Source organism: Saxophila tyrrhenica (genome assembly GCF_035928015.1).
Source record: "Saxophila tyrrhenica strain CCFEE 5935 chromosome Unknown scaffold_1, whole genome shotgun sequence".
In the NCBI taxonomy this organism is placed as follows: Eukaryota; Fungi; Ascomycota; class Dothideomycetes; order Mycosphaerellales; family Extremaceae; genus Saxophila; species Saxophila tyrrhenica.
The window spans coordinates 255,907-271,876 of NW_027041733.1; the positions used below are offsets into that span (position 1 = coordinate 255,907).

At 55.6% G+C, this 15,970-nt stretch overlaps 9 protein-coding genes across 9 annotated transcripts; 5 read left to right on the forward strand and 4 right to left on the reverse strand.

Annotated features, from left to right (window-relative positions):
* Nucleotides 1-114: 114 nt before the first annotated feature.
* Nucleotides 115-1,124, forward strand: LTR77_000120 (uncharacterized protein; the record flags this gene model as incomplete). The annotated part of the gene is made up of 2 exons (XM_064797388.1): nt 115-244; nt 295-1,124. The coding sequence occupies 2 exons, from the start codon at nt 115-117 to the stop codon at nt 1,122-1,124; spliced, it is 960 nt and encodes a 319-aa protein (XP_064663622.1).
* A 507-nt stretch (nt 1,125-1,631) lies between these two features.
* On the reverse strand, nt 1,632-2,897 carry LTR77_000121 (uncharacterized protein; the record flags this gene model as incomplete). Its single annotated transcript, XM_064797389.1, has 1 exon — nt 1,632-2,897. One exon carries the CDS (start codon nt 2,895-2,897, stop codon nt 1,632-1,634), a length of 1,266 nt encoding a protein of 421 aa, XP_064663623.1.
* A 797-nt stretch (nt 2,898-3,694) lies between these two features.
* Nucleotides 3,695-4,006, forward strand: LTR77_000122 (uncharacterized protein; the record flags this gene model as incomplete). Its single annotated transcript, XM_064797390.1, has 1 exon — nt 3,695-4,006. The coding sequence occupies one exon, from the start codon at nt 3,695-3,697 to the stop codon at nt 4,004-4,006; it is 312 nt and encodes a 103-aa protein (XP_064663624.1).
* A 400-nt stretch (nt 4,007-4,406) lies between these two features.
* Nucleotides 4,407-6,404, reverse strand: LTR77_000123 (uncharacterized protein; the record flags this gene model as incomplete). The annotated part of the gene is made up of 2 exons (XM_064797391.1): nt 4,407-6,116; nt 6,174-6,404. 2 exons carry the CDS (start codon nt 6,402-6,404, stop codon nt 4,407-4,409), a joined length of 1,941 nt encoding a protein of 646 aa, XP_064663625.1.
* Nucleotides 6,405-6,988: 584 nt separating this feature from the next.
* Nucleotides 6,989-9,498, forward strand: KIN3 (G2-specific serine/threonine protein kinase; the record flags this gene model as incomplete). The annotated part of the gene is made up of 3 exons (XM_064797392.1): nt 6,989-7,034; nt 7,130-7,576; nt 7,631-9,498. 3 exons carry the CDS (start codon nt 6,989-6,991, stop codon nt 9,496-9,498), a joined length of 2,361 nt encoding a protein of 786 aa, XP_064663626.1.
* Nucleotides 9,499-9,724: 226 nt separating this feature from the next.
* On the reverse strand, nt 9,725-11,134 carry SSU1_1 (Plasma membrane sulfite pump involved in sulfite metabolism; the record flags this gene model as incomplete). The annotated part of the gene is made up of 2 exons (XM_064797393.1): nt 9,725-10,847; nt 10,980-11,134. 2 exons carry the CDS (start codon nt 11,132-11,134, stop codon nt 9,725-9,727), a joined length of 1,278 nt encoding a protein of 425 aa, XP_064663627.1.
* Nucleotides 11,135-11,511: 377 nt separating this feature from the next.
* LTR77_000126 (uncharacterized protein) lies at nt 11,512-12,934 on the forward strand (the record flags this gene model as incomplete). Its single annotated transcript, XM_064797394.1, has 2 exons — nt 11,512-11,612; nt 11,668-12,934. The coding sequence occupies 2 exons, from the start codon at nt 11,512-11,514 to the stop codon at nt 12,932-12,934; spliced, it is 1,368 nt and encodes a 455-aa protein (XP_064663628.1).
* Nucleotides 12,935-13,187: 253 nt separating this feature from the next.
* Nucleotides 13,188-13,813, reverse strand: LTR77_000127 (uncharacterized protein; the record flags this gene model as incomplete). The annotated part of the gene is made up of 3 exons (XM_064797395.1): nt 13,188-13,583; nt 13,638-13,758; nt 13,785-13,813. The coding sequence occupies 3 exons, from the start codon at nt 13,811-13,813 to the stop codon at nt 13,188-13,190; spliced, it is 546 nt and encodes a 181-aa protein (XP_064663629.1).
* A 365-nt stretch (nt 13,814-14,178) lies between these two features.
* On the forward strand, nt 14,179-15,420 carry LTR77_000128 (uncharacterized protein; the record flags this gene model as incomplete). Its single annotated transcript, XM_064797396.1, has 2 exons — nt 14,179-14,234; nt 14,286-15,420. The coding sequence occupies 2 exons, from the start codon at nt 14,179-14,181 to the stop codon at nt 15,418-15,420; spliced, it is 1,191 nt and encodes a 396-aa protein (XP_064663630.1).
* Nucleotides 15,421-15,970: the final 550 nt, after the last annotated feature.

A 15,970-nucleotide genomic window follows, 5' to 3' on the forward strand; every position in this document is an offset into this window, starting at 1 on the left:
CGACAGCCTCACCCTCCATTCCTCTCGGTAGAGGCATGGCAAGAACTGTGTTCTGCATGGTTTCCATCCGGCCATGACCTGGAGACGACACGGTACGACGGGATAAGGGCACTGATGGCCACACAATCTAGCACAGGCTCCAGCGGAGCTCGAGAGCATGGCGCATCGAACTCGGACGCGTCTTGCGATGTGGGAGATGGTAGAAGAGTACATTTCGCACCGCTCGCCGTCAATCAGAATCAAAGTAAGTTACTAACCTCTCTCAAATTCGACCGGCGCTTAATCTAAACACAGAACGCAATAACCTCGAGACGACGAAACCATCGCCGGGATGGATCGAGCGGCGCAAATTGAACTATAGGCTGAGCAAAGCAGCAAAAGATGTTGATACAGACAGCGTCATCGTTCAACTTCGAGATGGCGCCGACGTAGACTATGCTGACGATGACGTCTGGACTGCATTTCGTTACTTCGTGAATGCTGGCCGTGCCGAAGGTGTACAAATGCTAATTGAAGCCGGGAGCGACGTCAACGCCTGTGCGACGCAGAGTAACAAGGATTCGCCGTTTCCGAACGGACACCCCATCTTCCCGCTCTGTTTGGCGGCGTATGTCGGTGCTGCTGAAGTCATGCCGGCGCTTGTAATGGCCCCGGGTATCCGACTCGAGCAGGAAACTAAAGACGCCTGGACGGCGATAATCTACGCTGTCAACTCCGGACACACTGAATGCGTAAAAGTGCTTATCAACGCCGGCGCTGATGTCAACCACGAGTTCTCGAATACCTCTCCGCTTTATCTGGCCGTCGAAAAGAACTACCCCGATATTGTGCGCGCGCTACTCTCCGCTCCTACAATCGACCTGGAGCAGTCGAATCGTGTATCGCGGCGCGAAGTTTCCATGAGAGGTCACCACGAGATCGTGAAGCTTCTCTTGGATCGGGGGCACAAGATCAACGCAGCCAGGGCAACACCGCCCTGCATCTGGCCGCAAAGGAAGGACGAGCATCAGTGGTGCGCGTACTATTATCAACACCAGATGTTGACGTACACGCTCGAGGCGAATGGGGTTGGACAGTTCTACATCGTGCAGTCCACTCTCGTGACTCGGAGACACTTGCTCTGATCCTCCCGCATGCTGGAGATGAGCTCGAGGCGCGGGACTGGCTGAACGATACGCCGCTCGATTACTGTGTTGTTAGCCCGCGGTCCCCGGGAACCTCGAAGATGCCGTGGTTCAGTGGTTGCAAAGCACTTGTTGAGGCTGGTGCGACAGTGCGATATAGCAATCTCGATCGAGCTGTCATGTTACGGGAAGATTTCATCAGCGTCTCCAAGTTGGACCCATCAGTGTTCAGATTTGCGCTTGGAAGATTCAATGCAAGGACTGCGAAGGAGAAAGAAGAATGGATGGCCGAGCTCGACTCGGTTATCGCATACATGAAGCCCTGTATCAGGTAGCATTCAAACGCTAACGCTGCAAACGCTGGACGCTGCACAGTCCCTATTGCCTCCTCTGAAACCTCGAATGCTTAGTCTACCGGCAGCAGCAGCAGCATCATTGCAGATTCAATCTCCTTGTTAGAGACTTCGACCAATTCACCCACAAGCGGCATCACTATTGGATCCTCTGTCACTCTCCCTTCAACCCCAACCAATCCGTCCCCAGCACCCGATCCACCCACCACCAAACCCGCCAATACACGCCCGCGCCAGCGTAGTCGAAACTCCCATCCTCCCTCTTAGGGACGGTGGAGCCGATCACTTCTCCGGCGCCGAGCAAACTGCTCCAGGACTTCTTCGGCGGTTTCGGCATCAGCGCTGCGTCGACGGGTAGGATTTGAGCGGGTGTTACGCCGGAGATGCGGCGGCGTCGGATGGTTGCTTGGGATGGTTGTGCAGCTAGCGATTGGTTGGGTTGCGGCTGGAGGGTCGTGGTTGAGGAGGGGGAGGTGTTGGCGAGGGTCGGTGTCGACTGGGAGTGCGGAAGGCTCTGGTTGCGGGGTGCGGTGGCGGTGGCGGAGCTTGCTGTTGCGGAGCTGTTCGGGCTACCTCCTATGTTGAGAGTGTTCGTCGAGAAGCTGGGTGGGAGGACGGGGTCGGTGATCTGGGCTCCTGCTTGGGAAGCGTAGATCGGTTCGTCTCTGCCTGGGCCGCGTCCGAGGTATGGTTCGGCGTAGACGAGGTGGCCTCTGATAATGTGCGGACTCCGAGCGCATGCCAGTTCTGCGGCACCTCGCGAGTCGAAGGTTATTTTGATCCAGTGCAATCCTCCAGCAAACGTGTTCTTCTTCCTCAGCGCTGCACGTGACAAGCTTCTTTGACCCGTGGCTCTGCTCAGAGATCGCGCGACATCATATCGCTGCCCAGGCGCCTGGCGATCGTAGTCCTCCAGCACGGTCCCACCGCTGACCCTCTCGTAATGATCCAGCGCCGCCCACTGTAGCTCCTCGCCAAACCCATAAAGCATGACCTCCGTAGCCTCAATCTCTCCCTTGCCGCCCTGTGTCCCAGACACCATTCCCTGCTGCGCTCCAGCAACTGTATTCCCATCCACCTCACCCAACACCTCCCTATCCCGCCTCCTCAAACTTCCAAACACCGCATCCTCCGCCTGCTGCTGATCCGCCTTCAGCTTGTCATCCAGTCGTGTGGGGTCTGCAGTCTTGCTGCGACTTCTGCTCAAGGTGCTTCTGCTGCGTCTGAGCGAGCGGCCGAACGGTCCCTTCTCGGCGGGTTCTCCGTGCAGCGGACCGTTCGTAGCAGCAGATGGGTCGAGTGAGTAGCCCCAGGGCAGTTTGCGACCCTGAGAGTCGAAGGCGCGGTCGCTTTCGGGGACGGCATGTACTTGCATACCACGCATGCCACGGGACCAGGGGGGGTTTGTTGCTGCTGCCATGTCGCGGGTGGTAGTCCTGATCTCTGCTTGAGCTGTGTTTATGAAGGGTTGACAGTGATGCTGTTGGCTTTTCAAATAGTGTCGTGTTCAGGAAAGACGCCGCTGGAACGGAGCACCAAGAGGAAACGCAACAACGCTCGACAATCGCACTTTCAACAATAAGGTAGCACAAGATCCTCACTTTCGCGACTTCACACTACACCAACGCAGTTGGAGATCCTGGTCGACTTAAGCCTTTTATGTTTTGCGGGAGCGGCAGTCCGTGCGCGCCACGCGATGTCGCGTTGAAGAACGAAAGACTTCACTTCCAATCTGAACACCTTCACTATGGACCACTGACTCCGGATGTTCACAGTCTATGCACAACGCTCTCCTGCACTGTCAAATTTGGCTTCATAGCATGTTGCCACAGCTCACCAAGGCTTGCACTGTCGGCAGAAAGGTAGGAACAGCAGCGACACTTTCCAACACTGCCAAGTACATGTATATTTCAAGTGTCTGCAAGCAAGTGACAAAGGAAGCACCCCACCGGACACATATCTCCCAGGCCCTACTGCTCCCGAAAAGACCCACCACTCTTCAGCGGGCTGTCAAGTTGTGGAGACCAGCATTTTGGTAAGCTTACCTATGAAAGTCCCCTCAACGTCCGGTAAGTTCGATATCTCCACCGCTGGGGCATTTCAGTGTATAAGTAGAATTTCTGCTCGCGCTCTCCTTTTCAATGCTGCTATCTAGAAAATTCGATTCCACTATCTAGACCATGAACAAGGCAACTTCCAAAGCCACAACCAAGCAAAATGCATATGCCTCACGACAACTACTTCCTGTGCCTCCTCGGCATTCTCTTCGGCCTCTGGATCGCTGTCTGGATCGCAATAGCGTGCCTGGACTTCCGCATCAATCGAGAAATCACGATGTATACTATGAACTACCTCTTCACCGGTCCACCTTACATGTATTGTGCGCAGCTACTAAGCATTGCAATCACCTGTCTCGGTCTACCTCCCGTCTTCACCTTTGGCTTCGACTTAGGGCCACCCGAACTATGGGTGGACAACTTGGTTCTCCGAGATAGCAAGAACGGCATCTACGACCAGGAGGTTTCATAGCGGGCCATTGTGTCATGGAGCCATGGTTGGTCAGGTTGGTTATCTGAGACAGCAAGCATGGCATTGTCGAGCAGGAGGCTTCATAGCATGTGGTCGTGTCATGGAGAAGCCAGTACCGCCGACCATATCTCTTGCTACGTATTCCGACTTCAAATACCTACAGCTTCTGATCGAGCGAAAGCGCCTCAGCGCCTACGCGCCATCGTTCGCACCTTGAACTTTGAATGTGTAATACATATCATAATACTCTCCGGTACTCTCATCGCGTGTGGAATACATGCACATCTTCCAGAGGACATGGAGATGAGTGAGCGCTCGAGGACGAGACGCAAGCTCGCCAGAGATACGCAGATGAAAGTAAAGACACAATTCTATTCTCTACATACTCCCACCCATCATCCTACCCATCCAAACCCAAATTCTCCATCAACGTATCCAGCTTCCCAAGCAAAATCTGATAATTCATCGCATCCTGCGCAAACTCATCGCCCGCCACGTCGCCATCCAACGTCCTCACCACACCCTGATGCGACTCCAAGAAGTCCAGGTCCGGCGCGAAGCCGTCCTCATGAGGCGGCGTGAGACCTGAATGCACGTCCACGCCTTCATCCTCCGGTAACGCCGGCTTGTCGTCTACCGGCTGCTCCGGGAGCGCGGCAACGCCTTCGACGTCCTCGTCCATCATCTCGTCCAGCCCAGCGTCTTCGAAGCGGAGACGGAAGCGCTCGGAGAGGTAGTAGCGGATATCGTCGACCAGCTCGACGGTGTCTGTTTCCTGACGGCCTTGAATGCGGGAAGCGGATTCTTGCACGAGTTCTTTGAACTCTGCTTCATCGATGAAGCGTTCGAGGCGGTAAGCGATGTACCGCGCGCCGAACTCTTCGAGGCGATGGACGCGGGTGTCCCAGCCTGCCCGGACGACGTCGTAGACATTGATCAGGTCTTCGATGTCTGTTTCGCCCCGCGGGTTCTCGGATTCGACGATGGAAGCAGAGCCGTTGCCGAGGGTGGAAATGAAGAGGGCGGCGCGCTGTTTAAGGCGGTCGATGAAGAGCATGTCTGCGGCGTGGAGGACTTCTAATGCAATGCCCAGGCCAAAGTCTGCTTTCTCGGTGTAGAGGAAGGTCAAGATGATGGAGAGGACTTCTGGTGAGCAGTCGACGGGTACGATTTGCAGGTGTTGCAACTCCTGGCCTTCTCGGAAAGGAGATGCGAACATGGTGGCGAAGACTTCAGATCGAAGGAGCATGGCGCGGTGAGCTGGGAAGAGAACCGATCGTTGAGGTTTTCGTTGTCGTGAGGGTGAGCGCGACGCCTGGAAGTGGCCGATGGGTATGCCATTAAGAGGACCCTCCGTCTGCCGTATCCGTGGCTGTGCTTCGTCCATCATCTCATCATCTTCCACTGGCTCATCCGCTCGCAGTAGCACATCCGCAAAGATGCCATTGTCTCTGTCCCACTTCACGTCGTCTGCCTTCGCCGTGTCCACCTCCAATCGATGCTGTATCACATTACTCTGGAACCAGGCCGCCAGCTGATTTCGCCCGCGCTCTACTTCTTCGGTCCGCCGTTGCCTCGCCTGCCTCCTGTCTCCCGCATGCAAGATGCCTTCAAACAGCTGCGGAACCTCCAATTGCCGACTGAGCTTGTCAATCCCGGCAATGACCTGCTCCTGTTCCTCCTCGCTCTCCATGCTGGCAACATGAGCCTCGCCCATGTAGATGTAGCGTATGCAGGCCTCGAAAGACTCTGCTGGCACTGCTTGCGACAACCTCCAACTGGGAGTTTCAGGCGCTGCAGCCAGCTTCTTCGCGAAGTACGGCGATCGTGCACTGAGCACGAACTTGTGCAGGTTGAAAGTCGCATCCCCCGCGTGCACAGCAATATCGCTGGTCTTGGGCGTAGCCCGCGACAGTAGACTCGTTATATGGCCAGCCAAAGGCTGCAAAGGATCCGTAGACTTGCTGTAGTCGTAGCTCAGCAGCAGATTCCGTATTCGATCATTCAGTGCATTGTAAAGGCATCGCTCGCCCTGGAACGTATCTCGTTCACAGAGCGCGCCTTGCTCGAGAAGCATTTGGACGACCTCATAGTGTCCGCAAAGACTTGCCTACGGTGGCTTCAGCAAATCAGCTCTACACCATTACGATTCTTAGAAGAGACGTACCAGAATGAGGGGCGTATAATCGAATTCGTCCCTAGCGTTGATGTTGATGTTCTTGCTGATCTGTTCCTGACAGACTTTGAGGTCGCCTCTTCGACAGGCTTCACAGAATCGTCGGAACTCCAGAGATGTGTCTAATGGGTTCTCTTCTTTGAGTCGGCCAGACGAGATCATGCGCTGCTCGTCATGGAGAGCCTTCTCGATCTGGTGCTTGCCCAGGACGCTGGCGGCCATGACGTCGATTCCAATTCAGTGAGTGCCTGTCTCCAACTTCAATCCACGACCAGCGTAGACCAGATCAATCCTGTATGCGTCTCTGAAAACGGACCGCTGCTCACCCCGGAGACGCCCGTCGCTGGTGCGATTTTAGAGAAGCCGATTGTCGATGTTCATTCATCTTGGAAGATAGATATTTGAGGGATGACGTCTGAATTGCCACTACGGGAGGGTCCGAAGGCTGGATATTAGACTTTGCACGTGCAGCGGCGAGTGCGGGTTGCTGGGCAAGGCCACCGGGCAACAACTGTTGATGCCAGTAAGAACGAAGAGCTGCAGCTTCAATTACCGCATGGTACCTTGCATCTGCAGCATCTTACTACCCACACTCTCACTTGGAGTACCTCGTTACTTGGGTATACCCTACACTTGCACTCACTCTTTCGTTTACGCTCTTAGGAATGACATTGTCACGGCGACAGCACTAACAGCGCCTCGTCGAAGAGACGACCCCAAACAGCAGACTGCTACAACACTCGAACAGTCTTTGATGAGATAGCAGAAAGTCACAACTACTATCGCTCATCTTCAGCACCGCAAGCATGGCGGAGAAGGAGGATGAGAAGTATGAGGTACTGGAGAAGATTGGTAAGTCACATGTTTACTTCATTGCAGCGTTTCTGTCTTCAATGGTTTGGGGCAATGACAAGGACGGATCGTTAAGACATATGTCTTCTATACAGGACAAGGATCCTTCGGCATCATACGCAAAGTACGCGCGAGGGCGAACGGGCAGATCTTATGTCGCAAGGAGATATCCTACTCGCGCATGTCCGACAAAGAGCGCAACCAACTGCACGCCGAGCTCAAGATCCTGGAATCCCTACGACATACCAACATCGTTCAATACTACCACCGCGAACACCTCAAGACCAGCCATGACCTGCATCTGTATATGGAGTATTGCGGGAATGGGGATTTGGGAGGCTACGTCAAGAACTTGAAGACGAGGAATCAGTATGCGGATGAGGAGTTTGTGTGGGCGATATTCGCGCAGCTGGTCAGCGCACTGTACCGCTGTCACTATGGAGAGGACCCGCCGATGGTTGGTGAAGAAGGCAAGACGGCGGCATATCAGACGAAGGAGGGTTATCGCATGATCTTGCATCGTGATCTGAAGCCCGAGAATGGTAAGCCAGACTACCAGTTTGGGAGCTGTGCTTGAAGTTGCTGACCATCGATAGTATTTCTCGGTGAGAACAACTCAGTCAAGCTGGGCGACTTTGGCCTTTCCAAGATCATCGCCTCCCACGACTTCGCTTCCACATACGTCGGCACACCCTTTTACATGTCGCCCGAGATTTGCCAAGCAGAGCGTTACAGCCACCACTCCGACATCTGGAGCTTGGGGTGCATCATCTACGAGCTCGCCACGCGATGCGTCCCATTCGATGCGAAGAACCACGTCGATCTCATCCTCAAGATTCGCAGTGGCAGGACAAAGCCGCTTCCTCCACAGTACAGCCGCGAGCTGGGCGACGTGATTTCATGGTGTCTCAAGACGAACCCACTGTCGCGGCCGGACACAGCGCAGTTGCTGAACATCGCGAACATCAAGCTTGCCCGGACGCGATTGAAATTCGAAAAGGATCACGATGCGCGACAACAGTTGGCACAGGCGCACAAGCAGATCCAGGAGTTGCAGGCAGAGGTACGGAAGCTGAGGGATCGCGAGAAGCATCTGGAGATGGAGTGGCACACGCGCGCGACTCTGGCCATCGATCAGCGCGTGCACGAGCAAGTCGAGGCGAAGAAGGCAGAGTTGCTGAAGCAGTTCGATGCCACTGTCGAGAAGCGGGCAGAAGACAAGTTGAGCCTTCACCTGGCATCCCTCCCAGCAAGCCACGGGCTCCAGCAAAATGGCGACAGCACGCACGTGAGGTCCAGTACGCCTCCGCCGGGCAAGGCCGCCAGCTTTGCAACGACTGCCACGAACACGAATGAGACGGACATGTCATCGATCGTTGAGGGTCTTGAAGATTCTGCTCTAGACACAGATCTTACGAGCTTGTCGATTCAGGATGAGCAAATCGATGAGACTTCGCCACTTGCAGCACGCACGAAGCAGCCGCCAAAGAGGGTACCACGGGCGACATTCGGCCGCGCTCAAACATACGCCAACTGCAACCAAAAAGGCATCAACACCGAATCGCCGATGGATGTGCACATGGCCGGAGCGTCGCCCATGCCTCAGCCTCAAGCTGCGCCGATGAGCATCAAGGGGTTGAGTCTGTCGCCTCGAAAGAACGGTCAGGATCGTCTGTCTGGTGGTGCAGCACTGCGTCGCAACATCTTCAAGGAAGGCAACCTGCGTCCACACGTTCAGGGTGAGGCTCAATCAGGCGCGAAAGGACAAGGATCGTTCGCGGACGACTATGACTCCGACGGCCTCGACGACGATCCCGACCTCCTCCCACCGATCGATGACTCCCCAAGCCGCCCATCGTCTGGCCTATCCAACCATGCAGCTGGCGGCGACCCCTTCAAAGCCTTCGGCGCCCGACCCCAGCTCAAGCCTATGTCCCGTCCTAGCCTGACGCGACAGCAGACTATGCCAGTCAACATGCAACAGCGCGCCGCCGCCCCGCGTCACAACCCCTTCGGCGGCCGTCCCAAGAGCCCCGACAAAGAAAACCGCCCCCCTTCCTCCCATACCCGAACCAACTCCGCCGTCCCGGTCGTCAGCGCCTCACCAAAGCGCACTGCGCCCAAAGACCCCAAAGCACTCACACCCTCCCGCAAAGCCCCGCCCCCACCCGCAGCACCCAGCGGTCTCATGACCAAGCAAGGCAACCTCGTCAAAGCGGCGCACAAGAACAACATGCAGCTCTCGCCGACCAAGGGGCGCACGCTGGTGGAACTGCAGCAAGCGCGCTCGACACCCAACTTGCTTCCGCACGACTTTGACGCTTTTGATGATGATGAGATGGCAGATGGGGGTGTGATGGGGAACAGGCCGGATTTGCCGCCGAGTCCGGCGAAGTGGGATCCGATGGCTGTGGATTGTCCGAGTCCGTTTTTGGCGAAGAAGGGCAGGGCGATGGTTAGGTGAGATGAGCTCGGCAGATGGATGGTGGTGTTATGGTGTTTGGTCATGACGTTGGTATGGCTTGATGTTGGAATCGCGGCGTTTGGTGAAGGTTGGGAATCGAGTTGGAAATGCGAATTGAGGTTTTGGCATGGCGCGGTGTTGTTGGACTCTGGATGTCAAAATCTCGTAACGTCTTCGTAGACGGATCAAAACTTCTAAAATACCTGCTGGACCTGATATGGTTTTTTCAACGGTTCGTGGGAACACGCTCCGGCTCCATGTCGATATCTGGCGGCGTCCCACGATGCGTCTCCTCACTACCCGTACTCTCTACAGCAGCCAGCTCGCTCTTCTCATCCTCTTCACTGCTCTCCGGAGGCACCTTATACTTCGGCTCCAAATTCGCCAAACAAGGCGCCACGAACAAGGTACCCTGCCACGCCCCCTTCGCCGTCCTCGCAGCAATAACAATCCACAGCAAAATCACCGCCGTCCCGAACACCGTCCCCAGGACACGAAAGAAGCGCGACGGCAGCTCAAGACCAATATTAACGGTACTAATACTGTATACGCCCAGCGGGAAGGTAAAACCCCACCATCCGTTATTAAACGGGAGACCAGGCGACGCCTGATGAATCGCCGCCAGCGCGAAGGCGAACCAGAGCAGGCCCCAGGACCACATTATCAGAGCTACGAAGAAGCCGAGGTGGTATGCGAAGAGCCCGGCCATGGGGTCGAGGGTGTTGGTGACGGGGAATGTTTGGCGAGCTTGACGTCCGAGGTTCAGGATCGTGTAGCCGCCTAGACCCAGGGGCCCGAGAGGTAGGAAGGCGGAGACGATGACTTCGCGCGCTGGGAGCTTGTGCAGGGCGAGGCGTTGGAAGTAGATGACCATGACTGCAAAGGCCATGGGGACGCTGAGACCCCACATCACGTACGAGGCGATGATAGTGCCGAGGGCGTGTTGCGGGTCTGGAAGGACTTCTGCGACTTGCGAGCCGGTGCTGCTGCTCACGATTGTGGCGGCGATGGGGAGGAGTTGGGCGGCTGTGATGGTGTCGAGGGAGCGCTGGTGGCTTTCGGACATGAGGAGGACGCCTAGGCTGACGGTTACTGAGATTGCGGCGATGGAATCGAGCATCCAGAGCGCCCAGGCGAAGTAGGCGGACCATGCTCCCCAGGCGGGCACGCAGACGGCTATCCACATGTTGATGATTGTTGCGAAGCCCATGGGAACGGTGCCGAGGAAGAGGCTGTTGTTTGGGTCCAGGATCATGACGCCCCAGATCTCGGGCCAGATGGTGTAGCGAAGGATGGAGATGGAGAAGGCTGCGGCGAAGAGGCAGACGTTCAGCACGAAGAAGATGATGCTGAGGTAGTAGAGTCATGATGCCGTCCAGGGGATGGTGTGCAGGATCATCGAGACAACACCTGTGCCCATGGTGATTGAGAACCAGGAAGGGGAGAAGTTGCGGACGATGCGGCGCCAGCCTTTTTCGTACTTCGTGACAGTTTGGACTTTTTCTTCAGGTTGCCGGGCTTCCATCTGAGGATTCGAGGGTTTGGGGGCTGTTCCATTGCTTCCAGTCTTGCTTGTTGATGATGGGCTTGATCGGAGTCGTGCGCTTGCGGGCACGGTCATCGCTGGGTTGTCCATCTTGTCAGAGTTTCGATTTTCACGGTCTTCCGCCTTTGCAATGGCCCCGTGGACCTTTTATTACGAATTGGTCATGCTTTTGAAGATGAAGAGCAGTGGCGAGTCATCACGGCCGAGATGTGAGATCTTTCTGGTCGGCGAGTGCCGTGGCGACTTTCGGCGAACTCTCAAGGCACTTCGTCTCCATCCATCCATCCATCCATTTAGATGTGAACACAACGCTATTTTTCGTGATGTTGCTACGAGCGCTACATCGGTCCTTTAGGTCGAAGATCACCACACCGTGGGAGGCAAGAGTGCTGGGTTCATTGAGCACTCAATGGATTCCGCAAAGATGCTTCTCTTCCACGCCTCGGCCAGCGTTGACCGTCTCAGAGATGAGCCATGAGCAGTTGGCCAGCATCAAGATCAATCAAGATCGATTGATGAACGACATACACACGACCTGTGAATGGGGCAAAGGCGAGCCATGGGGCGAGTAGGCTTGTCCACAATCAATGCTGTTCTCGAGCAAGTCTGACCTGCTCAAACAGCGGTCCCACAGAGACAGGCATGTCTCGCCTTTCCCTCTCGGATACCGACAAGCAAGCTCGCGACTGGTTCGCCGAGACTACGACTTCGTTAGGATGTAAAGTGCACACAGACCAGATGGGAAACCAGTTCGCCATCAGACCCGGGCTCTCCAACGACGAGCCACCAACTTACGCCGGCAGCCATCTCGATACCCAACCCACAGGCGGCCGATACGATGGCATCCTAGGAGTCACTGCCGCGGTCGAAATGCTGCGGACATTGAACGACAACTGGATCGAGACCAACTACCCAGTGGGCGTAGTCAACTGGACAAACGAGGAAGGTGCCCGCTTTCCAATGTCCATGGTCTCATCCGGTGTTTGGGCCGGCAGCGTACCGCTCGAGAAAGCACATAATCTCAAATCCGTCATTCCATCCAACGACACCGCAACGATGAAAAGCGAGCTCGAACGAATCGGCTACTTGGGCAAGGTACCAGCGAGCTACAAGTCAACGCCCATGGCTGCGCACTTTGAACTGCATATCGAACAAGGCCCGATCCTAGAAGCTGAGAACAGACGCGTTGGTGTCGTGCAAGGCGTGCAAGCGTACAAGTGGTTTACGGTCACCGTTCGAGGCCGGGACTCGCATACTGGGGCCACTTCGTTCCAGCATCGTGCTGATGCTTTGCTTACTTCGGCCAAGATGATTCTGGCTTCGCATAAGATCGCTACGCGGCACAAAGCTCTTGCTTCGACCGGAATTTTGGGCCTGAAGCCTGGCTCCACGAATACTGTGCCTGGCTTCGTGAAATTCTCGCTCGACATCCGCGCACCACTCGACGAGACCGTCGAGGCGGTTGAGAAAGACTGCCGACAAGCTTTCGAAGCTATAGCGGCAGGCGAGAATGCTTACGGTGTTAATGATCTCTGCCACCCATCTGACCGTCAATGCAGCGTCGAGTGGGTGACAGACTTCGTCAGCCCAGCCACACACTTCCACGACGATTGCATCTCGTGCGTTCAGCAGGCTGGTTCGGACTTGTGCGGAGGGGGAGAAGTGAATGGAAAGGGCATTGGTGCTTGGGGCAAGCTGATGACGAGTGGTGCGGGACACGACTCCGTGTACACGAATAAGCATTGCCCGACCAGCATGATTTTTGTGCCTTGTAGGGATGGAGTGAGTCATAATCCCGCGGAGTACTCAAGTCCGGATCAGTGTGGCGATGGGGCGAATGTGTTGATGGGAGCGGTGCTAAGGTATGATCGGCTGAGGGGGCAGAGGTAGATATCAGTGATGACATGTACGAGCTTGTACCGGCATCTATTCATGTGGAGAATTTGGACGATTGTGAGACGTCACGATTTTGGAAAGCAGTTTCATTCCAGACTTGGTTTGTCTTACTTACACATTGGCATGTAGCCAAGTCTCAGCGCAGCAGACGAATGGAATCTGTCATCATCTCGTTCTCCCCTCCTTTCTCAGCTTGATGCGGACGTAGCAGTCACGATTCGCCCCAGCCGTCGTCACCAGCGCCATCCTAGGACGGAGGTGCGGCGCCCCGGCCACGACCGATTCCACCACGATCACCACCACCCTCACGGTTGAAGCCAGGCCTGAACGGACGGTCCGCGCCCATTCCGCTCTCCTTGTCACCTTCTTCACGGCGACGGTAGCCACCCTCACGGTCTCCACGTGGGCCGCCGCGTCCTCCACCACGGCGCTCACCGCGGTCGTCTCCTCCCATCATGCCACGCGGTGGTGCGTGCGAGCGCTGCTGCTTGACGTGGGTTTGCGGGACGATCTCGGCGGGAAGGTGGAGCCAGTCGCGGAGGTAGTCGAGGCCTTCGGGGGTCAGGGTGTAGTAGTACCACTGCCACGAGAACTGGGTCTTGAGGTAGCCGCGGGAGGTGAGAGATTGGCAGGCTTTGACGACCTGGAATAAAGCTGTTAGGATGTTGAAACTGGTATGATATCTGCGCGCACTCACGTAGAGGTTCTTGGTGTCAATCTCGCCATGCTTGGGCAGGTTGAAGTCCTTCTTCGCGACGAGCACGCCCTCGCGGAAGAGGTACTCGTGGATCTTCTTGCGGTCTTCCTTGGGGATCAGCCTGGTCGCATGTTAGCACTTCCATACTTCCATAAGCGAATGTTGTGTTCGTACATCTTGTCGGTTGTGCTGTTGTCGATGAGCAATTCTGAAGTTCGAGGTCGTCAACCTGAAGCCATATTCGAAGTTGACGGTGGGCGCTAGCGCGATCGGCACGGATAAACGTGCAGCCGAAACTCAATTCTCTCCCCATCGTCCGCCCTTCAACTTCACTTGATTGAATTCATCGCTTCAATTCAGTCCTCCTTTGGCACGGTAAGAAGCAAACTCATCTGAAATAGTACGCGGAAGCGCAGAGATGAGCCGCAACAGACGCTTTCCGAGCTCCTCACGTAAAGATGGCGTACCAGACGAACTGCACTCCGTTGAAGTTCCCTCATTCATGAGCCAATGCTGCGGCACAGAGATCAAGACAGTGGAAATGCATACGAGTGGTGAGCCCACAAGGATTGTATATTCAGGCTATCCAGAACTTCCGTACGATGTATCAACTATTTGACAACCACGATCTCTTTCTGACTCTCGAAGCGGCAAGCTCCTCCAACAACGCGAGGAAGCCATTGCCCACCACGACCACATCCGTAGAGCCCTGATATGCGAGCCCAGAGGCCACCGTGAGATGTACGGAGCAGTTCTGTGCCGGCGGACCGAGTTGACAGAAAGTGGCAAAGCTCACGTGGGAGTTTTGTTCCTTACCAACGACGGCTATAGCACCATGTGTGGACATGCTACGCTCGCTCTGGCTCGCTTGATTGTTGATCAAGCTGGTAGCAGCGACAAGAAGTTGTTCGTCCTGGACCAGGGGAAGGACTTGATCTATGACCCGAAAACGGGGGAAATGGCAGTCGACCTCCATGTTCCCTGCGGGCTGGTTGCTGCTAAAGTGCCGGTGACGCTCACCAGCGAGGATACTTGGAAGACTGACATGAGTCGGATGACCTCGTACGACTCCGTACCAAGTTGGGAGGCGCACTCGAGCATGTGTACTGACATCAGCGAACCGTCTCTGCGATGGCCAGAGCTGGGAGATCGCTCGAAGGTCTGGTATGATGCCGCTTACGGAGGTGCTTTCTATATCGTTGTGTCGGCCAAAGAACTGGGTTTCGTGACGGACGTGCTGGAGAGCATCACTCCGTCCACGCTTGCTGCCCTTAGCAACGCCACGCGGCTGTTCAAAGAAGACTTCAACCGGTATGAGGATGCGTTCCCACGCCTGACGAGGCTGCTGCATCCGGATTATCCAGCCAAACAAGAGCTGTACGGCACCATCGTGACAAGCCCCTGCAACAGACCCTCTGCAGAAGCTGGCCTGCCGCCGAACGCAGACCTAGGACTCTGCTTTTTCGCGAACCAACAGGTCGATAGAAGTCCCACTGGCTCCGGAGTGCAGGCAAGAGTGGCACTGGCTTTTGGAGCTGGGAAGGTCGGGATGAACGAGCCGCGAACATACCATAGCCCGCTTTCGATCGCTCACGGTGGAGAGGGAGCGTTTGTCGGTGAAGTTATTGACACAGAGGATGTGGGAGGCGGCATCAATGCTGTCAAGGTGAAGATCAGCGGGAAGGCGAGATACACCGGCTGCTCCAGCTTTGTGATCGAGAATGACGACGAGATTGGGAAGGGCTTTTGGTTCGACGAGTTAGGCCAAACGTCAAAGAATTGATCATCTCGTGTCAACCAGCCTCCTTTGCCACGATCTCCGTAGCACTCATCGCAGCATTATTCTTTTCTTCCCTCTGAGGGCGTTCAGACTTCTTTTTCTGCCTTTGAGCTCCCACTGGAAACCTCCGCTGCGCACTGCACGACCCACACTCGAGGACCAAGACATCTGCGTGCGGCTTCCTGCCTTGCTTTGAATGGTTCTCCATGGATTTTGTGGCAGTTTCGCCATCGATCAGGATGGTGCCACATTGCTTGCAAATGCTGTGCTTCACGTTCGTATGTAGCCGTATCTGCGTTTTGCGAGCGACTTGCATCAGGTGGTTTGAGAGGTACTTGGGTAGACCTGGTGCTGGCGCCGGCTGGGCTAGACTGGCAAGACTGTCTGTTGAGCGTTCATTGCTACTTCCTTCAGACTTTGCACTCGGTAATACTCGTCCGCTTGTAGTCGAAGTCTGCTGCTCCTGGGTCGTGAGATATGTCGCCGCCTGTTGCAGGTAGGAGATTCTTGCGTGGATATGCTTGTTGGGCACGCCGGCCTTGGACTTGTCTTT